Source organism: Mus musculus, chromosome 15 (assembly GCF_000001635.26).
Source record: "Mus musculus strain C57BL/6J chromosome 15, GRCm38.p6 C57BL/6J".
Taxonomy (NCBI): domain Eukaryota; kingdom Metazoa; phylum Chordata; class Mammalia; order Rodentia; family Muridae; genus Mus; species Mus musculus.
The window spans coordinates 23,160,138-23,184,126 of record NC_000081.6 but is presented as its reverse complement, the minus strand read 5'-3'; the positions used below and the strand labels follow the sequence as shown (position 1 = coordinate 23,184,126).

The 23,989-nt window shown below is 37.4% G+C and overlaps 1 protein-coding gene across 8 annotated transcripts in view; it reads right to left on the bottom strand.

Moving 5' to 3' along the window:
• The window catches only part of Cdh18 (cadherin 18), a 928,594-nt gene that overhangs the window by 293,365 nt on the left and 611,240 nt on the right, over positions 1 to 23,989 (bottom strand). For all 8 annotated transcript variants that reach the window (XM_006520095.4, XM_011245360.3, XM_006520094.4 and 5 more), the window contains one exon: positions 10,198 to 10,676. In XM_006520095.4, coding sequence (XP_006520158.1) covers positions 10,198 to 10,425 — 228 coding nt within the window. In that variant the 5' untranslated portion in view covers positions 10,426 to 10,676. The remainder of the gene's footprint in view (positions 1 to 10,197; positions 10,677 to 23,989) is intronic.

Sequence of the window (23,989 nt, the reverse complement as noted above, 5' to 3'; positions counted from 1 at the left end):
TCCTGAGAGTCTCTGCCAGAACCTGACATAACATCTTTTGAGTGTATGACTTAGAGATACAATTTTCAAATTGATCAGGAAAATCCCCTTGATAGCTAGCTTTTTTAGTATCAGAAGGCTACTGGGCTTCTGGGAAGGAAACAAAACAAACATGTGATCTGATCACATATCACAGCTAAGACATGGATTTTGCAGGCAACTGGATAGAACTTTAGCATATCATCTTGAGTGAGATTCCCGAGAGACAGAAACACATGTATAGCTTATAATTGAATACACTCAACTATAATTGGACATTAGAGATAAAATGAAAGATAATAATGCTACAATCTACAGACCCAAAGGAACTGGGTAAAAAAGAGGGTCCCAAGGAAGAATATGTAAATCTAACTTAGAAGGGGAAACTAAATAGTCATAAAAGGTGGGTGGAGAGATGGAACTGTGTGTGTGTGTGGGGGGGGGTGTGCAGTGAGGAAGGGAATGGGGATGATGAATAGGTGTTGGGGGAGGGAGTGGGAGAGGGCTGGGACTGAGAATGGAAATCAGTGGGGGGGCATCTCTGCACCTAGCTGGAGGTCTGGGACAGGGGAAGATACAAGGAGTCTATGGGAGTGACCATAGTGGAGATTCCTGCCACAGAGCTATAGAGACTGCACTGCCTGCAGCCAAGTGGAACTTCCAGAGGAGGGAGGGGCACATCAGTCCACTCACAAAAACATTTCACCCAAAATTGATCTTGCCTACACGATGTTCAGGAATAAAAATGGATCTGTATTAATAATAGTTGCAGACAGAAAGCTAGTATAACTATGTCCTGAGAGTCTTCATCCAGCAGCAGATAGAGGCAGATTCAAAGGCCTAACATCAGGTGGAACTAGGGGAGGGGAGTCTTCTGGGAGAGTGTACCATAGAATTGAGCAAGACAGAGGAGGCAAGGATACTACAAGAAGACCTACATAATGAACACAATTGAGACCATGTAGGCTTACAGTAACTGGGCTACCAAACAGAAAGCATGCAGTGGCTGGACCTAGCCCCCCTATCCATTTGTAGCAAATGTGCAGGGTGGTTTTCATGTGGGTCAACTAACAAGAGGAGCAGTAACTGTCTTGGTCCCTGACCCCTGCAACTGAATCCCCTTCCACTATCTGGAATGAATGGTTGGGACTCATTGGAAGAAGATATGCCTAGTCCTGCTGGGATCTGATATCCTAGGGTGGATGGTACCCAAGAGGGGCTCCCCTTCCTCTCAGGAGGAGAGGGAACAATGGAGAAGGGATTTGTAAGCATGGGACTAGGCATAGAGGAGAGAGATGGGCTGTGACCAGGATGTAAAGTGAATAAAATAAATAAAAATTTTTTGAAAGACCTTGTGCTCAGGTTTACATTCTACATCTTAATCAAACATGTATGGATCAGGACATTTTGAAATAATATGAGCAGCAAAAGAACAAGAAACTCTCAGAAGCAAGATCTTCAGACTTGACATGGATATTATAATCATGAAGTCCTAGCCTCCTTTTTTTGTTAACCTGCATAAGCCCTACACAAGATGAAGATAATAAAATTCCATTTAGACTTTTCTGCATGCTCCAATCCTAACTGAAATTTTAAAGAAGACACTGGAAGGCAATGCCTTCTCATGGTGGGAGAAAGATTATTTTTCAGGGGGTATCTATTTTTACCATGATCATATGTATTGTCTCATGTATATCCCAGGTACTATCATCATAACTATTAGTAATGCAAAAACATCATGAGAAAGATTCTGACACATGGGAGAAGGAGTTTGTCTAGGAGGGTTATGATGACAGAAGCAGAAAACTTTGAAAAAGAAGAGAAGAAAACAATGTTGATAGGAGGACTTCTTGGGGGTAATATGGCAGAAGTAGATGAGGTGAAGTTCAATTATTTCAATGTAAATATGTACAAAAGCAAAAAGAAATGTTATTTTAAAATACAGGGCATCAAAATATTATTGTGTGGAAGATAACATGTGAACCTACTTAATGTATTCATCTTTGATTTATCTTATTATATTTTATATTTTATTATTTCTTAGAAGTCTGTTCTTTTTCTAATTATTGACAGAAAGGGGATTGACAAGGATAGGAGGGTATCTGAGGAGGAATTTGAAGACTTTGAGGGAGGCTAAAACCTAGTCCAGTTATATAATGTCAGTATGATCTAATTTCAATAAGGGAGAGAAAAAAGGAAACACCAGAAAAATTTCAAATGGAGAAATCAAATAATTAAGAATGATGTAATTGATATCTACAGAATATTTTATCCTAAAACAAAAGGATACACCTTCTTCTCAGCACCTCATTGTACCTTCTCCAAAACTGACCATATAATTGGTAACAGAACAGGCCTCAACAGAAACTGAAATTGTCCCATGCATCCTAACAGATCACCTTGGACAAAGGCTGATCTTCAGTAACAACATAAATAATAGAAAGCCAACATTCAAGTGGAAAATGAACAACACTCTTCTCAATGATACCTTGGTCAAGGAAGGAATAAAGAAAGAAATTAAGGACTTTTTAGAATTCAATGAAAATGAAGCCACAACATACCCAAACTTATGGGACACAATGAAAGAATTTCTAAGAGGAAAACTCATAGCTCTGAGTGCCTCCAAAAGAAACTAGACACAGCACACACCAGCAGCTTGAAAACACACCTAAAAGCTCTAGAAAAAAAAGGAAGCAAATTCACCCAAGAGGAGTAGATTGCAGGAAATAATCAAACTCAGGGGCAAAATCAACCAAGTGGAAACAAGAAGAACTATTCAAAGAATCAGCCAAACAAGGAGCTGGTTCTTTGAGAAAATCAACAAGATAGATAAACCCTTAGCCAGACTCACTAGAGGGCACATAAACAGCATCCTAATTAACAAAATCAGAAATGAAAAGGGAGACATAACAACAGTAATCCAAATCACCATCTGATCCTTCTACAAAAGGCTATACTCAACAAAACTGGAAAACCTGGACGAAATGGACAAATTTCTAGACAGATACCAGGTACCAAAGTTAAATCAGGATCAGGTCAATGATCTAAACAGTCTCCTATATCCCCTAAAGAATTAGAAGCAGTCATTAATAGTCTCCCAACCAAAAAAAGCCCAGGACCAGATGGGTTTAGTGCAGAGTTCTATCGGACCTTCAAAGAAGATCTAATTCCAGTTCTTCACAAACTATTCCAAAATTAGAAGCAAAAGGTACTCTACCCAACTCATTCTATGAAGCCAAAATTACTCTGATACCTAAACCACAGAAAGACCCAACAAAGGGAGAGAACTTCGGACCAATTTCCCTTATGAATATTGATGCAAAAATAATCAATAAAATACTTGCTAACCAAATCGAGGAACACATCAAAACAATCATCCATCCTGACCAAGTAGGTTTCATTCCAGGGATGCAGGGATGGTTTAATATATGGAAATCCATCAATGTAATCCACTATATAAATAAACTCAAAGACAAAAACCACATGATCATCTCCTTAGATGTGGAGAAAGCATTTGACAAAATCCAGTACCCTTTCATGATAAAAGTTTTGGAAAGATCAGGAGGTCAAAGCCCATACCTAAACATAATAAAAGCAATCTACAGCAAAAATAGTAGCCAACATCAAAGTAAATGGTGAGAATCTGGAAGCAATCCTACTAAAATCAGGGACTAGACAAGGCTGCCCACTTTCTCCCTACCTATTCAACATGGTACTTGAAGTCCTACCAGAGCAATTCGACAACAAAAGGAGATCAAGGGGATACAAATTGCAAAGGAAGAAGTCAAAATATCACTTTTTGCAGATGATATGATATTATATATAAGTGACCCTAAAAATTCCACCAGAGAACTCCTAAACCTGATAAACAGCTTCAATGGAGTAGCTGGATACAAAATTAACTCAAACAAGTCAATGGTCTTTCTCTACACAAAGGATAGACAGGCTGAGAAAGAAATCAGAAAAACAACACCCTTCTCAATAGTCACAAATAATATAAAATACCTTGGCTTGACTCTAACTAAGGAAGTGAAGGATCTGTATGATAAGAACTTCATGTCTCTGAAGAAAGAAATTAAAGAAGATCTCAGAAGATGGAAAGATCTCCCATGCTCATGGATTGGCAGGATCAATATAGTAAAAATGGCTATCTTGCCAAAAGCATTCTACAGATTCAATGCAATCCCCATCAAAATTCCAACACAATTCTTCAACGAATTAGAAAGGGCAATCTGCAAATTAATCTGGAATAACTAAAAACCTAGGAAAACCAAAAATTTCTCAAGGATAAAAGAACCTCTGGTGGAATCACCATGCCTGACCTAAAGCTCTACTACAGAGCAATTATGATAAAAACTGCATGGTACTGGTATACTGACAGACAAGTAGACCAATGGAATAGAATTGAAGACCCAGAAATGAACCCACACACCTATGGTCACTTGAACTTTGACAAGGGAGCTAAAACCATCCAGTGGAAAAAAGACAGCATTTTCAACAAATGGTCCTTGCACAACTGGCAGTTATCATGTAGAAAAATGTGAATTGATCCATTCCTATCTCCTTGTACTAAGGTAAAATCTAAGTGGATTAAGGAACTCCACATAAACCAGAGACAGTGAAACATATCGAGGAGAGAGTGTGGAAAAGATTCGAAGATATGGGCACAGGGAAAAATTCCTGAATAGAACAGCAATGGCTTGTGCTGTAAGACCGAGAATCAACAAATGGACCTCATAAAATTGCAAAGCTTCTGCACGGGAAAAGACACAGTTAATAAGACAAAAAGCCACCAACAGATTGGGAAAGAATGTTTGCCTATTCTAAATCAGATAGGGGACTAATATCCAATATATATAAAGAACTAAACAAGGTGGACTCTAGAAAAATCCAATAACCCCATTAAAAAATGGAGCTCAGAGAAAAGCAAAGAATTCTCACCTGAGAAATACCGAATGGCTGAGAAGCACCTGAAAAAATGTTCAACATCCTTAATCATCAGGGAAATGCAAATCAAAACAACCCTTAGATTTCACCTCACACCAGTCAGAATGTCTAAGATCAAAAATTCAGGTGACAGCAGATACTGGCAAGGATGTGGAGAAAGAGGAACACTCCTCCACTATTGGTGGGATTGCAAGCTTGTACAACCACTCTAGAAATCAGTCTGGCGGTTCCTCAGAAAATTGGACATAGTACTAAGGGAGGATCCCAAAATACCTCTCCTGGGCATATATCCAGAAGATGTCCCAAGCGGTAAGAAGGACACATGCTCCACTATGTTCATAGCAGCCTTATTTATAATAGCCAGAAGCTGGAAAGAACCCAGATGCCCCTCAACAGAGGGATGGATACAGAAAATGTGGTACATTTACACAATGGAGTACTATTCAGCTATTAAAAAGAATGAATTTATGAAATTCCTAGGCAAATGAATGGACCTGGAGGGCATCATCCTGAGTGAGGTAACCCAATCACAAAAGAACTCACATGGTATGTACTCACTGATATGTGGATATTAGCCTAGAAACTTAGGATACCCAAGATACAAGATACAATTTGCTAAATGCATGAAACTCAAGAAGAACAAAGACCAAAGTGTGGACACTTTTCCCCTTCTTAGAATTGGGAACAAAACACCCATGGAAGGAGTTACAGAGACAAAGTTTGAAGCTGAGACGAAAGAATGGACCATCTAGAGACTGCCATATCCGGGGATCCATCCCATAATCAGCTTCCAAAAGCTGACACCATTGCATACACTAGCAAGATTTTGCTGAAAGGACCCTGATATAGCTGACTCTTGTGAGACTATGCTGGGGCCTAGCAAACACAGAAGTGGATGCTCACATTCAGGTATTGGTTGGATCACAGTGCCCCCAATGGAGGAACTAGAGAAAGTACCCAAGGAGCTAAAGGGATCTGCAATCCTACAGGTGGAACAACAATATGAACTAACCAGTACCCCTCAGAGCTTGTGTCTCTAGCTACATATGAGTCAGAAGATGGCACAGTTGGCCATCAGTGGAAAGAGAGGCCCATCGGTCTTGCAAACTTTATATGCCTCAGTACAGAGGAATACCAGGGCCAAGAAGTGGGAGTGGGTGGGTGGGGGAGTGGGTGTGAGAGAGTGTGGGGGACTTTTGGGATAGCATTGGAAATGTAAATGAAATAAATACCCAATTTAATAATAAAAAAAAAGACAAAAAGGCCACCAACAGATTGAGAAAGAATCCCTACCTATTCTAAATCAGATAGGGGACTAATATCCAATATATATAAAGAACTAAACAAGGTGGACATTAAAAAATCCAATAACCCCATTAAAAATGGGGCTCAGAGACAATCAAAGAATTCTCACCTGAGGAATACTGAATGGCGGAGAAGCACCTGAAAAAATGTTCAACACCCTTAATCATCAGGGAAATGCAAATCAAAACAACCCTGAAATTCCACCTCACACCAGTCAGAATGGCTAAGATAAAAAATTCAGGTGACAGCAAATGCTGGCGAGGATGTGGAGAAAGAGGAACTCTCCTCCACTATTGGTGGGATTGCAAGCTTGTACAACCACTCTGGAAATCAGTCTGGCAGTTCCTCAGAAAATTGGACATAGTACTACCGGAGGATGCAGCAATACCTCTCCTGGGCATATATCCAGAAGATGCCTCAACTGGTAAGAAGGACACATGCTCCACTATGTTCATAGCAGCCTTATTTATAATAGCCAGAAGCTGGAAAGAACCCAGATGCCCCTCAACAGAGGAATGGATACAGAAAATGTGGTACATTTACACAATGGAGTACTACTCAGTTATTAAAAATAATGAATTTATGAAATTCCTAGGCAAATGGATGGACCTGGAGGGTATCATCTTGAGTGAGGTAACCCAATCACAAAAGAACTCACACAATATGTACTCACTGATAAGTGGATATTAGCCCAGAAACTTAGAATACCCAAGATATACAATTTGCTAAATGCTTGAAACTCAAGAAGAAGGAAGACGAAAGTGTGGACACTTTTCCCTTTCTTAGAGTTGGGAACAAAACACCCATAGAAGGAGTTACAGAGACAAATTTTGGAGCTGAGACGAAAGAATGGACCATCTAGAGACTGCCATAACTGGGGATCCATCTCATAATCAGCCTCCAAAAGCTGACACCATTGCATACACTAGCAAGATTTTGCTGAAAGGACCCTGATATAGCTGTCACTTGTGAGACTATGCTGGGCCTAGCAAACACAGAATCGGATGCTCACAATCAGCTATTGGATGGATCACAGGGCCTCCAATGGAGGAGCTAGAGAAAGTACCCAACGAGCTGGGGGGATCTGCAACCCTATAGGTGGAGCAACAATATGAACTAACCAGTACCCCCAGAGCTCATGTCCCCAGAACTGCATGTGTATCAGAAGATGGCCTAGTCGGCCATCAGTGGAAAGAGAGGCCCATTGGTCATGCAAACTTTATATGCCTCAGTACAGAGGAACACCAGGGCCAAGAAGTGGGAGTGGGTGGGTGGGGGAGTGGTTGTGCGAGAGTGTGGGGGACTTTTGGGATAGCATTGGAAATGTAAATGAAATAAATACCTAATTTTTTAAAAAGCTAGTAGCATAAACAACAACAAAATAAATTTAAAAAATGATGTAATCATGCAAACATAGTAAAATATCATCTACTTTATTCCAAATAAACAAAATACTATTTAAAAGGTACACAAAGCCTGCATTTAAAAATCCCACCATATTTCCAAAATTCCACACCCTGTAAACATATCTTTCCATTCTTTTACAGACAGACACTTCATTTTCACTATTAATGATTAAAATACTATACCACTCAAAGGGGAAAATTCTACAAAATTATATAAAATTTTATTAGTTAATGAATTAGAATCCTCTTTCAGAAGGATATGTTTGTGTATACGCATGAAATCATGTCTTCATTACATCATTCCACCAAACACTGGCAAAATGGAGACGACTTCAATTGCTTATCCCTAACCAAAGTAATATGGAAAGTGTAATATGGATGGCAGTGAAAAAGCTAACAATCTGTCAAGCCTCTCTTGTTGAAGAACACACCCATTTGTTAGTGATGTTTTTCTATTAAGTGTTTTCACCAGCTTGAAAAACTATTAACGTTGGAGCAAACCCTGTTATAGATTTGGCCACCCTTTTATCCAAACAGCCAGGGATCATATGCAACTGAAGAAATGTTGATTTTGTAACTGGCCACATCTTTTGGGGTCATTCTTTATCTGTGGAACTTTTCCACTGAAACACAGCAACTGATAGGATAACAGCATGGGCTGTCAACCCTCCTTGTCACTTAGAAGATTTCAACTCTAAGTTCACAGGCACTGTGTCCCAAGTACTTAGGTCTAGTCCTTTCATTGAGGCATCACCTTTGTTTAGTTTAGTGATTTCAAAAAGGAAGTGAAAAGTTGTCCCATCCTTCCCCCATCCCTACTTATAGAAAACTATACTGTTTTCATATTTATTTAAACATCATTAAATATGCATTGTACTGGCTGGTTTTGTGTGTCAACTTGACACAAGCTTGAGATATCACAGCAAAAGGAGTCTCACTTGAGGAAATGCCTACATGAGATCCAGTTGTAAGGCATTTTCTCAATTAGTGATCAAAAGGGGAGGGCTCAGCCCACTGTGGGTGTTGCTACTACAGGGGCTGAAAATCCTGGCCAGTAAGCAGCACCCCACCATGGCCTCTACATCAACTCCTGCCTCCAAGTTCCTGCCCTGTGTGAGTTCCTGTCTGACTTCCTTTAGTGATGAACAGCAATGTCGGAGTGTAAGCTGAATAAACCCTTTTCTCTCCAACTTGCTTCTTGGTCATGATGTTTTGTGCAGAAATACAAACTATAACTAAAACATGCATATTTTCAATAAAAAATATTTATATTGCTTCATCCCAAGAGTCAATTTTCTTTCTTCTGTTTGATCTCCATTTCAAAAATGAAAGGAATCTTTTTTTAAAAAATGGATTGAAAGTTTATAGCAAACAATTTGTATTCCATGATGCTATGTTGTAACGTTCATATGCTTGCAATTCCATGGAACACATTGCAAGGCAGTAGCGCACAATAAAGATGAACCATTTGTTTCATTTTGATATGTATATGTGAATACCAGAGAATTGTTTCAGATCTGTGCCTGTGCTCTGTACACTGGTTTTTCAGCTTCCGTGAACTGGAGACACCACGGCTGCACTGCAGCTCCTGAATGACATATTATAGAACAGATTGCTTATGACCCTGCACAGCCTGCATGGGAGGAGGGTACTGTGCTCTGGATCAAGGACTATTGTTTTAATAAGTAGTGATAAAACAAAAATAAATAGTCACTCGGGAGAAGGAAGGAGCTGAGCCTGCAGTCAGTGATCCAACTTGTGTGCAAGCTGTTTCTCTGATGGGAGTTAAACAGACGTAAGTGCAGCTGCTTCCACAAATCAACAATTAATCAGAATTAAGCTTTTTCACTTCATTTTCTCCTCTAAATTGAAGGTGTTGTGTCAAGATGTCTGACACATCACTTCTTTTTAAAGGATGTAACTTGATCTCATATTATTCATAATATGTTAACTACATTCTTTTGTGATTTTTTTATCACTGTCTACACATTAAGCCCATCTTGACAATAAAACAACATAAATGTTAAAATTATTATTAGATGTGAGAAAACTATGTTCGTGCACTTTAAAAGCAGGCTTAAGGATACATCTTAACAAGTGAAATAAATATTAAACCTTAGGAAGAAAGTATTTTGACACCATATGTATGAGCCAGGAAAACACAAAGTATGAGGCAAGAACAATGCAACAATCTGAAAAATGGTGAATTTTAAAATAAATTTATAGTAACAAAGACAAGTATATCTAATTGCATTAAGAATTGAATCTACTTTCATTAAAAGAAAAAAATGGCAACATTGGTGGGAAAATAATTCAGTGTGTGTAAATCACTTTTTAACAGATGCATTCTGCAGGACAATGCAATAATTAGTTCGGGTTTTCCAATCTAAAGAACAGCTTCCTATAATGTGCTGCATGCTCCATAACTCTTCATCCACTCTCCATCTCCCTTATCTCACTGCATAATTTCTCAAGAGAGAAAAACTAACAATCAATTCCAAAGAAATCAAAACAAACTTACTTTTCCAACATACTGTGGGTCTGGTCCCATATGTTCTTCTAAAACAAAGAACTGGTTCCATACCCATCCCCTCTTGGGACGATGGTGTACTTCAGTTTCCCCTTCAGTGTGTTTGGTTTGGTTTCTGGTCACCTTAATGGAGCTGTGGTGAGCAGTTCCATAACACCTCTGCACAAAACAGAGACACACGAGGACTGGACAGATGCAAGATGTGCTCGTAATTCTCATTGTAAGATCGCTTCCCGTTCACAGTCCTTCTTGTCTTCGTGGCCTGCAAGGGCTCAGTATGCATTCAAGAGACAAGCCAAAGCATCTTTTGGAAGGACAGTCCAAAGTAAGTCATTTAATCTGTCCATGATTTAGCTGCCCATCAGGGAAAGGTCAGACCATATTCACATCCTATGCATGAGTAGAAACACAGGGGCAGCCATTGTATCCCAAGTTGTCACTGTAGGTTAGCACAGATCATCATTTTCCACCTATAATGAAGAGAAAATTTGTACACATTACTAAACATGTGAATTTTAGCTACTTGTCTCAATACAAATTATATTTCTTTACAGCATGCAGACGATTGGTGTGGGCTTGCCTAGAAGACACATATCCATGATTTCTGTGGAGTTACTTTTTTAAAGATTTGAGGGAGAGAAAACTAATCCTGCAGGTGGATATTCACACCCTATAGGACGGGATTCCAGATAGAATAAAAAAGAGAAAGTCAATGAAAATATAATATGAGCACATTCCTTTATCACCACGACAAATTAGAGCCATGAAAACTGGGTAAAAACAAATCCTTTATCCCTTAAGTTAATGTTGTGGAATCTAGTTCCATCAATGAAAAAGTTAACTAATAAAATAGAAAAAAATGTGCAAATATTTCCAAAATACACATAGAATTGTGTGCTGTTTTGGATAAACTTTTTGGAGTTCCTTACAATTAGTATTAATCATTAAGTGCACACCCACTAATATATGCAATGTATTTAAATTTTGATGAGATTTAACAAAAATTGACATGTCTATTAAAAATTACTACTATAGGAAACTCAACAACTACTAATTTACTATCAATAGTTAATAAACATTGATTATTATATACATCAATAAGTGAGGCCTTCACCCCCATTAAGGAAACTTCTTGCAATAGACAGAAGCCACTACAGAAAGCCACAACCAATAAAAATCCAGAGGTACAGAGCCCAGTCCCAATAAATACATTACAAAACACTCTGTCACCTAATCAGGAATCATTGTGAATGACTGGGTAGAAATGGCTGCATAGCGGTTATTGCAAAACATTGAAAATATACAAAAAAATAACATTATATAGACTTAAGTAATAGTTAATAATATATGTGTCTATAGTAAGTCATATATGCATTCAGTACCAACTAATAAAATGGGCCATGAAATTAAATGTTAGAAGGAAAGAAACTTTGTATTTAGATTGCAATATCAAAAGTAGACAAAAACCAAACAAACAAAAACTAATTTCTTATATATTGTTCATATAACTTTTTAAAATCCCATATTTTCTATCAGTATTATCAGAAAAATCAAATAAGCATATAAAGTACTCAGTTATTAAGAAAATAAAATGGAATAGAAAAGATGAGGCTCATTAGAAAATTAGATGCAGCTGAAATCACCCCAGGATTGGGGCACAGGTTGACCCAATCAAATGTGAGTAGGAATCGACTAGTCTTTGACATTGTGTTTTTTTCTCAGGTTCTTGTCATAATGATATAAGGTATAGACTTTATATCAAAGAAAGACAGATTTCCAAGCTGTGGAATCACTTCAATAAGTATGTTTGATTTTAGTACACAATTTTAGCAGCTACATCAAGACAAGCTTGAAGGAAAAATTTATTAAAGTCCCAATATGAATATATATATATATATATATATATATTTTGTTATAAGTAAGAAGGATGTGATTTGTTTGCATTATAAGAAAAATGAGTAGTACTAAGGATGATATCCTCCAGGTACATCCATTTGCCCATGGATTTCATAAATTCATTGTTTTTAATAGATAAGTAGTACTTCATTGTATAAATGTACCACATTTTCTGTATCCATTCCTCTGTTGAGGGACATCTGGGTTCTTTCCAGGTTCTGGCTATTATAAATAAGGCTTCTATGAACATAGTGGAGCATGTGTCTTTCTTACCAGTTGGAACATCTTCTGGGTATATGCCCAGGAGAGGTATTGCTGAATCTACCAGTAGTACTATGTCCAGATTTCTGAGGAACCATCAGACTGATTTCCAGAGTGGTTGTACAAGCTTGCAATCCCACCAGCAGTGGAGGAGTGTTCACTCAGCTACTCGGCTACTAAGCTATTAAAAACAATGGATTTATGAACTTCTTGGGCAAATGGATGTATCTGGAGGATATCATCCTGAGTGAGGTAACTCAATCACAAAAGAAGTCACTTAATATGAACTCACTGATAAGTGGATATTAGCCCAGAAATCTAGAATACCTAAGATACAACTTCCAAAACACAAGAAAATCAAGAAGGAAGACCAAATCATGGATACTTCATTCCTCCCTAGAATAGGGAATAAAATATCCTTGGAAGAAGTTGCAGAGACAAAGTTTGGAGCTAAGATGAAAGGATGGACCATCCAGAGACTGCCCCACCCGGGGGTCCATCCCATAATCAGCCACCAAATGCAGACACTATTGTATATTCCAGCAAGATTTTGCTAAAACGACCCAGATATAGCTGTTTCCTGTGAGGCTTTGTCAGTACCTGGCAAATACAGAAGGGGATGCTACAGTCATCTATAGGATGGAACACAGGGCCCCCAATGGAGGAGCTAGAGAAAGCACCCAAGGAGCTGAAGGGGTCTGCAACCCTATAGGTGGCACAACAATATAAACTAACCAGTACCCCCAGAGCTCCTGTCTCTAGCTGAATATGTAGGAGAAGATGGCCTAGTTGGCCATCACTGGGAAGAGAGGACGCTTGGTCTAGCAAACTTTATATGCCCCAGTACAGGGGACAGCCAGGGCCAAGAAGTGGGAGTGAGTGGGTAGGGGAGCAGGGCGGGGGAAGGTTATAGGGGACTTTTGGTATAGCATTTGAAATTTAAATGAAGAAAATATTTAATAAAAAAAAGAAGAAAAATGAGTTTTTTTATGTTAGTTTCTCATTAAATGTCCCCCCTGCAGATAAGCATGAACTATCATATATCATTAAATGTAGTGCATTCAGATGGGCAAAAAGATATACTTAATTATTTTAATAATTTTAAAACAAAATACATCTTGATTGATTGTCTGATTTTTATGTATAAAAGTGGATACTAGGGTGATGAGGCAGGAGTGGGTGGGTGGGTGTGTGGGAGCACAGGGGGAAGGGAGTGGAGTAAGGAGTTTTAAGAAGAAAAACCAGGAAATGGGATAACATTTGAAATGTAAATAAATAAAATAACCAATACTTTTTTTTTAAAGTGGCATTATGTAATTAGGGAAAAGAATGTTGAAGACAACCAGTCTGGACTTTGTACATGTAAGCTACCTTTGTGATGAACTGGAGATAATGATAACAGCCTCATATTAGTACAAGAATTATATAGGATTGTAATTACATTTCAATCATCTGACAAATGTGCTATTCAAATGTTACACTATTCTGTGAGAGCAAAAGTACATATTTCTATCTATTTTATTAAAAACAATTCAATATTCTCTGTAGTTTATAAGAAAGGTGGTTATTTTTCTAGTTCCTAAGTAGTACAGGCACTGGAAAGTTAATGAAAACCCACAAAATGTATTTGGATTGTTTTCTAAATTCACATTTGAATAACCTAAATTATTCAAGTCACAATATTGACATCTATCAAAACATTTGGCTGATGTAATTGCCCTCTTTCTTTCTATTTTTCTTAGTGCCAAATTTATTTTGGTGATATACTTTTAATTTCAAACAGATTTTTGTCAACTCATGAACTTAAAAGAGAGATTATTGTAACCCTTCTTAGAAGCCAACAAGACAAATATATAGAAAGTGTTATTATCTTAATGCCTTCTCACCATTTTGTGTGATGCACAAGTGAAACTAACATCTCTCCCCTTTTTGTTAAGTTACTTCACAAAGTGTAATTCATGAGTACATGGATTTGACTTTTGAAATACATTACATAAATGTTGAAAGAGTGACCTTCTTTACAATGTTGATCTGGTGTATTATTGCAAAAAAACATAAGTGCCTTTTCAACTGCATACACATTACAAAAATTTAATCTTGTGACAGTTATGAAAAGTGCTGAATATATTGCTGGAATGAGAGAGAAACAAACAAAACCATTGCACTTTGGGGGATAATCTCATGGTTCAGCAGCTATGTCATAGTCCAAAAGTGGCTGCATGTGTTGAAACCACCAGCTGTCCCCCTCTGGTGGTATAAGTATATGATCTTCTCTCTCACTTGCCCACATTATTCCTACTTCTCTCCAAGCATATTTCTTAAGGAATTTCATAATTTTTGAGGGTTATAAAATATTCTTTTCAATAATTATGTCTGTTTCTTTGCAAAGAAAACTAGTCTGTGTTTGAAACCAGAATTTCTGCTTTAATGTTACTGTAATAATCCTCAAAAAAAAGTAATTTCCCAAGAATTTCTGCTTTAATGTTACTGTAATAATCCTCAAAAAAATGTAATTTCCCAAGAATAGAATTTGTGAACTGGTGTTAAAGAAAGTCCTCTTCCTTTCTAATCTGTGCTCTGCCTGAGCTATTCAACATTGCTTGTGGAGTTTCATCTCTAGTACATGGAATGAATCACTATTCAGAAAAACATTGAGTAAATAATAAAGCCTACATCAGGGCATATGGCTTCTAACCATCATTTTTAAATAATAGTGGTCAATTTACATTGTTACTTTTTCTGAGATTCGTATTTCTCTTGAACACTTCAAATAATACTTCTTGTAAATGAGGCCTTTGACTGGAACCGCTTTTATAATTCATAAATCTTAGATTAAAGACAAAGCCTGAAATACTTTCTACGTCAAAGAAATACTTCCTTAGCCACAAAGGTGTAACCCAGGCTGGGCTTGACTTCGTGATGCTTTTGACTCTGCGTCTTGAGTATATCCTGCCATTGTCTACCTGCACTAATGACAATTGATAGCAGCGCATGGAACCGATTAAACAGATTCCTCAAAAGAAGAAGTACAAATAAATAAGAAATATATATATATATTTTAATTTCCACTCTATTCACACATTTTCTGGTAACATAGAGAAAGCTACTGTAGAAGACACCAGAATTTCTTTTTTTAACCTTGCTTTAAGAATGTAGGAATAACTGCTACTTTTCTTTATTAATTATTAAAAATGGAATTTTAAAACAGTAATTACTTTAAGAAACCTTTTTTTATTGGGTATTTATTTCATTTACATTTCCAATGCTATCCCAAAAGTTCCACACACGCTCCCCTACCCACCCACTCCCACTTCTTGGCCCGGCGTTCCCCTGTACTGAGGCAGATAAAGTTTGTACTACCAATGGGCCGCTCTTTCCACTGATGGCATATGCAGCTAGAGACACGAGCTCCGGGGTTTACTGGTTAGTTCATATTGTTGTTCCACCTATAGGATTGCAGATGCATCTTTAGCTGTTGGAACATGTAAATTGAAACTAACCCCCTCAATGACAATGGCTAAAATCAAGAAAACAAATGACAGGGAACTCTGGTAAGGATGTGAAGAAAACAGCCTGCTTACCACTGCTGGGAGTATAAACTGTTGCAGTTACTGCGGGAATCAGTGTGGAGGTTCCCAGACTATTCATTTAGAGCTACAGTATTAACTATGGCCACTTCAATGATATATTCAAAGGTTATTTCCCACCACGAAGACACATGCCAATTCATGATTACTTTCTCCCTTCACAATAACTAAGCCATGGATCGAGTCACTACCTCTGTTAGCAGATAAACATAAAATGAAATTACGGTGCGCACATATGATGAAATTTTATTTAGCAGATAAGAAAGATGAAATTGTGAAATTTGTAAGCAAACATACAGAAGAAGGAAAAAGTGTACTGTGTAAGGTAATACACATTCAGAAATACAAACGTCAAATGGTCTACCTCACATACAGATCTGACAATAGACACATTAGATTGTGTGTAGCACCGTAGGTGGCTCATTCAAAAATGCCAGGAAAATGGTACCTAGAGATGGGAGAAATCATAGAGATCATCTGGCAGAATAGGGATAATAAATAGTGGGGCTTAGAGAGAGGAGTGGGATGGGGCTATGGGGCACAGATGGAGTTAGAATGAGGAGTAACTAATACCATTGATATTTGAAAAAAAAAAACAAAGAAACTTACTATTTTATATCATACATGGAGGTCAGTAGGAGTTACCCTACACAGACAGTAATAATGTTCCTTTCTGAAACCAGAGGTTGTCAATTAAAAAGTCAAATAAAAGTGCCTGATATGGATACCTCCACAGAGTTGTTGGCCAGAGGAATTCTAGAGACCACCACACATGACAATGGGGACTATTGTATGGCTTCTGATTGCCTCTCAGACTTGACAATAAGATTGTAGACACCAAAATCTTGGTAACAAAAAACGAGGAAATCAAGTTGGTACTAACTGAGAAATTTCTCCCCTCCTTTTTAGCTTGTATGGTACTAGAAGGTGCTACCAGGTTGTGGGAGGTGAATGTTCTGGAAACATTGTGAATGCAAATCATGATTTGCTTGGCAAGATATGGCCATGGGTGTACTAGGGCGATTAACTGCTGCATTCTTATAGGGTATAAGGCATGTTTCACAGGAGGAAACACATGCATAGTACTTTAAATCTAGCCAAGTAGCCATGACTGAGGGGCTCAGAGACCACAGAGGGAGACCTGCCTATTAATATTTTGTCTAATATATGCAAAATCAAACTGCCTTCTCATCCCCATCAAAAATCCATTGTGCAGTGGACCATAATTAACACACCCACCCCACCCCACCCTACCCCACCCCCACACAAATCACAAATTATTCAAGTGCAGAGAGTGCCTGTACATTGCTTGGCCTTAAATGAAATATTTATATTACACCCCATCCCTTCAAGATTTAGGCTTATGGAATACGAAAGAAGACAGGAATGGTAGGAAAGATTATAAGAGATAGAGACTGGGGAGAAGAGAGCTAAATGACATCTGTACATGATTGAATTTTGATAAACACAGCATCAGCAGTAGTTAATGTCAAAAGACCTACACAATATCAAGCTACTTTACACTGCAGCATGATAAATGGAACCAAGCTCACAACCCTAGCTACTGAGCTGTAGCACTTGATGCCAGGAGGAGGAAAAGAGTCAAGTTCTGTTAAGATATGACTTGTAGTTAGTTGATATTGCCCCAGTGAGTGGACCCTATTCATGTGTATATGAGCAGCACAGTTTTGACTCAGTGGGTAGTTAAAACAACAACAACAACAACAACAACAACAACAACAAAACATAAGTTGGGAAGGCAAATGGCATGAATCTGGAGGAAGTAGTGATAGCAATGTGGGGTAAATATAATCAGAATCCATTGTATGCATATTTTAAATCTTCAAAGAAATAGTAAACAGTACATTTATCTCAGTCCCCTTTCTATTTCATGTGTTATGAAAATTATCTTCATAAAACCTTGATCATTTTTTCCTTCTAGTATCTGTATAAATGGCAAGATATGTGATAGCACATATGTTCATAAAATAAAATTATCATGAACTTCTTAAGGCACACATTAGTATATTAATCATTAGTAGGGTCTTATACATCTTATATAAAGCAACTGTACCTTAAATGTATATCTATATAAGAATGTCATTTATTTAGGAATTGCTTTTATTTGGGGATATATGAAGACATCTTTTCTAACTAAAGCAACAGGGTCACTGAGCTCAGTACTGAGAGAGGAGAGGAGCTTCCTTCAAAACAACAGCCTGATGGAGCAAGTTTCGATGTATATTCTAATTGTATATATCGAAATGCGTATCCACTCATAGCAAGGATAAGTTATAATGGCCAATACTATCAAAATCTGGAAGAAATAAGACTATGCTGATGCAGTTAAAGTGAAATTCCAGTGAAGCTATCAGAACTAAACTGGAATAAAATGTTGAAGCAGAATTCTGAAATTCAGCCTGTCTGATGAACAAGCTTCTAACAAGCTTCTTTCTGACCATGAGTCAGTCTGAAAAGCATACAACCTTACTCTTTCCTAGACTGGCTCTTTAAAGACCCCGGTACTGTCAGGCATATTAAATATAAAGTGGTTGTATTTGAATGCTAATTTTAATAATTGACAATGAAAATTACAGGTACTAAAAAGGATCATCTTTTCTTTAATTTTGATTCATTATATATGGTAAATTATTCTTCATATGTCACATCTAGGATTTTAGTCAATTTTCCTTTCATCAAAAAACCTTAAAGATCTCCACTGGCCTGGGAGAAACAGGCATATCTTCCTTTACTGGTAAGATACACTTTCAAATACTTTTCTAGCCCTAGAGCTACAGTCCTCCAGTATCTTGGATCCACTTGTTACTATGTTTACAGTTGTTACTTTAAATCTGCTTCTTCATTCTATAATGACATCAGCTTCTGAGTTTTGATTATAAATTTCATTCCTTAGAGTTCCCGTTAACTCTTTGCTCCACAACTTTGCAGAGTCTTTTATATCCAGTACACAATTTGTGAGTTAAAGACTTAAATTCACACCTCCATCTGCCAATTGATATAAATAGCATTTGCTTACAGTCCAAATGCAAATTTGTGTATATCACATAGAATGTTTGGGAGTTTTACCAAATTGCTGTCTGTGACTCCGAGTATTTCAACTTCTCCATACTAACTATGTCAGGCCAAGTCATTTGCTTGCAGGAAGGTTAAAATAGCATCCTCCTGCTTTGCATGGTGGCACATGTATGTAATGACAGCCTTGGCAGGACTAAATCAAGATGATTATGATTATGAAGCAAGCTCGGACTGAACAGGGAAATCTACGCTAAATGATATTATATAAAAGACTTTATCTCAAAGCTAACAATCAAAACCTAAGATTTGTTAGGATTCCCTAATCCTTCACTTGAAAATCCTTGTTATGGCCTTTTTAAAATTTTTATAAACCTGAACTAATTCTTGCTAAAACAGTCGACTAAGAACCTGTTATTTTTTGCATTGTTTAGTCAAAGTAGTTGACAAAATCTAAGTCTATAATGGTTTGTATTGAATCACACTTTGGATATATAATCCTCTTTTGGGGGAATTAAGAGGAGGCTCATGCAGCTGACCACATTGGATACTCAGGTTCGCAGCAGAAAGGGACCCATGACCATGCTGAGATCAAGTTGTCTGTTTAATTTAGTGTAGAACCAGAAAGCATAAACAGCTCCATTCACAATTAAAGTGAATGTTACTAACTCCAGTGACCTAATCTGTATAATCTCTAATAAGAATGTCCAGAATCTTATCTTTTTTAAATTCTTGATCTTGTGAATAGACAATATTAGCCATCACATCTTGATATTAGAGTTCTATTAGTGTTTTTTCACACTTAATGCATTTTCCATTTCCACACTAACTGCTTTTGTTTATTTCATTATTGTAGACCATAAGAAAACATTTGTTGAGAGAAGACAAAAAGAAATGGAAAAATTAATACCTGGCTCCGGCAGTACTAATGTTGCTAAAGGTTAGGTTGGATTTGTAACATTTAAAACTGTAGAATCAAAGTAAATTAAACCATGATTTAACTCAGTTAAGATACCCTGCCTTCGACTTAAAGTTGAGTGGCAATCACGTTTAAATTAGCAGATAATAAAACTCCACTTTACAGAAAAAATCCTCGGTTTTTTTCTATGTTCTTTTATATTAGAGAAAATTACTTAATTCAAAATCAAGACAAAAACCAATCTTGGATTAATAATGCTTTTCTTTGTTTGTTTTTGGTCTTTGGTCTGTGATTTTTTTTTTAACACTGAATGGTTTCAGAGCCCTGGTTGATGAACGAACATATTCCAGTATAGGTTGGACTTACAATGATGGGGACTAAATGAAACTAACATGACTAAGGGCTCTTCCTGTTTCCATAGTGTGAATTCTAGTGAGCAATATTAAAAATTCTCCAGAAAAGAGAGCAGGCTTCCAAGAGACAACAACCAAGCATGACAGAGCAGGGTATGATAAGACAAAGAAGAATCTTTCCTATTAGAGCAGGAGACAAGGCAACACAATAGGAAGATAGGAGGGAAGGGAAATGAAATTGGAGGACAGGGTAGGTGAGAGGGCGCTGGAAAGTGTGAAGGAGGCGAAAATGTGGCAAGATGTGTTGTATGATAGAAAAAATATTTTTAATAAATTAAATAAACTTTAAAAACCCCTCAGAACTGAGCTCATTATTTTTCTTTCCTATTTTATAGTTGTTTCCTTTCCTCTTTGCATTCGCTCATGGGTGTGGGTACAGAAGATAGTGTAAGTGTACATGTATGAGTGCCTTTACATATATGTGACTGTATGAGACAAGAGAGCGAGCCTCAAAATTCCTCAGGAGTAAGTACCTTATTGTGACTCTTTTGGTCATTTTGTATCAGGAGGACTCAGGGTTTACAAGTCAGATTAAGATAGCTGGCTCCCCAGCGCTGGGCAGCACACCTGCACCATCTCACCAGGCTTACAGATGGGTAATTTAGATTGCCTCTGGCACTTAACGTTTATGCGGTAAAAGCCTGCTGATCCTATCTGCAAGCTACATATTCTCATCAGATACTAGGATTTTTTTAATTTTTATTTTAATCTTTTCTTTATATATTTATGTATATGCGGGTTTGTGAATGGATGCCTGCAGGTTCCCTCAGAAGAGGCTATTAGACCATTGAAGTTACATTCAGGATGTTGTGAGTTATGTAGGTGCTGTGATCTAAAGCTTGGGTTTTCTGCAGCAGCAGTATGAGAACTCAAGTTGAACTGTCTCTGGAGCCCACATACTGCTTTTTATATTTACACATAGTTTAAAAAGTACATATACATTTCTATAATGTGGAGTATCATACCATAATTTTTTTTAAAAAAATTGAATGTGTAATAATAGCCAACTATGAATCATTTGGTCAGGAGGTGTGATATTTTTCTCAAATTATGATTTTTTAAAAAAATTTTTTTACTAGCTTAGAGAAAAGTCAGTCATGCATGCTTTTAAAAAAATTAAATGTGAGAATAACCTTCCACATTATAAATGGGTCAAAATCCACAGTGTCTGAAAACTAATTTAGAATAAATACAATCTCCACATAAGTGGAATATTATTAAATGGCAGACAAATTTTGCTTGACTGTGTGGTTTAGTGTTAAAAAAATATATAGGAAGATAGCTAATCATCACCACCTCTTTGGTTCATTTGCTCAGACCTATTTAAAAGACAAATAACCAAAGGTTTTTAAGGAGTTCCTAAATTTTGTCGGACTAGTAATACAATAACCATTAAATATCTCATTTTTAGAAGGAACACTGAAAGTCACAAATTTTCGCTTTGCTGTTGGTAAAACTCAGTGAGATTATCTTTGCAATTTGGTGTGCATATCTCCAGCCTTTGTATTATTCTGTTTTAGTAGCTTTATAGCTTCTGCAATTAGGAAATAAAGTAGCAGAAATGCTGTTTAATAGAATCATTGAAAAGACTGAATATAAGGAATGGACTCCTAGCTGTGTTACCATCCTGTGGACACTACAATTTACTTGTTTTGGCCACTGAACTATAAATTCTTAAGTCCTGAAGAAAAAAAATTGCACTATAAAAATCAAAATCTTAAAAAAACTATATACTATCCTCTAGAGTATTTTTATATACAGTGCAGATATGCTATCCTAGGGAATTTGCAGCATTTTAAATCTAATTGCTGCTCTGTAGTCTTATAAAAATAAAGGCTTTTAAGTTGATGTCTTCATTGGGAATATTTCAGAGACTTCTATATATTTACAAAATTACTACCCTTCAATTGAAAGTAGACACCAAAGCTATAATTTTTATCATGAAAATATTTATTGTTTTTATGGTTCTGTTATTTGATCTTATAGCTTTTATCTATTGTGTGAGAAAAACCGATGAATAACAACAATAAAATTGAGCATCTATTGAATTAAAAAATAAAAAAAAACCTTTTTCTTGGATCTATCATCTACTTATAAAAGACACATCCAGTTTTACAGAAAAGAAAAAAAAATCAATAACTATGTCAACAGAGGATAAATAGAGAAAAGAAAATAAATGGCTACTTTTATATTGACTCCTTCTACTTCTCTTATTTTAATTATATTGGTTTTTATTTAGGTATGTAATTATTGTGTCACCATAATTTATATGTGATGCCTTTTACAATTCACTTGTTGTAACCGGGAATGTAGCAGACCAACTGCCTGGTCCCCAACAACAGGAACAGGGGGTCGGGGGAGGGCTTCCATAAATCTGTTGCCTGACTGTGCATCCCATTCCTTCATATGCACTGCCTTGTCTGGCCATGGTGGGAGAGGATGTGTCTAGTCCTTTAGTGACTGGGGGATGTGCTGAAGGAATAGGTAAGGGGTGAGTGTGGGGTGATACCTAGAGGAGGGTTCCCCCTTCTCAAAGGAGAAAGAGAGGGAAGAATGTGGGGAGGTTCTTCATTAGAGGGGACTGGGAGGAGAAAGGGAGCTGATATTGGGATGTAAAGTAAATAAGAAAAAATATGTATTTAAATTGCAAGCTTGTACAACCACTCTGGAAATCAGTCTGGCGGTTCCTCAGAAAATTAGACAAAATACTACCGGAGGATCCCGCAATACCCCTCCTGGGCATATATCCAGAAGATGTCCCAACTGGTAAGAAAGACACATGCTCCACTATGTTCATAGCAGCCTTATTTATAATAGCCAGAAGCTGGAAAGAACCCAGATGCCCCTCAACAGAGGAATGGATACAGAAAATGTGGTACATTTACACAATGGAGTACTACTCAGCTATTAAAAGGAATGAATTTATGAAATTCCTAAGCAAATGGATGGACATGGAGGGCATCATCCTGAGTGAGGTAACCCAATCACAAAGGAACTCGCACAATATGTACTCACTGATAAGTGGATATTAGCCCAGAAACTTAGGATACCCAAGATATAAGATACAATTTGCTAAACGCATGAAACTCAAGAAGAACGAAGACCAAAGTGTGGACACTTTGCCCCTTCTTAGAAATGGGAACAAAACACCCATGGAAAGAGTTACATAGACAAAATTTGGAGCTGTGACGAAAGGATGAACCATCTAGTGATTGCCATATCCAGGAATCCATCCCATAATCAGCTTCCAAACGCTGACACCATTGCATACACTAGCAAGAATTTGCTGAAAGGACCCAGATATAGCTGTCTCTTGTGAGACTATGCCTGGGCCTAGCAAACACAGAAGTGGATGCGCATAGTCAACTATTGGATGGGTCACAGGGCCCCCAATGGAGGAGCTAGAGAAAGTACCCAAGGAGCTAAAGGGAACTGCAACCCTATAGGTGGAACAACAATATGAACTAACCAGTACCCCGGAGCTCTTGACTCTAGCTGTATATGTATCAAAAGATGGCCTAGTCAGCGATCACTGGAAAGAGAGGCCCTTTGGACTTGCAAACTTTATATGCCCCAGTACAGGGGAACGCCAGGGCCAAAAAGGGGGAGTGGGTGGGCAGGGGATTGGGTGGGTATGGGGGACTTTTTGGATAGCATTGGAAATGTAAACGAGG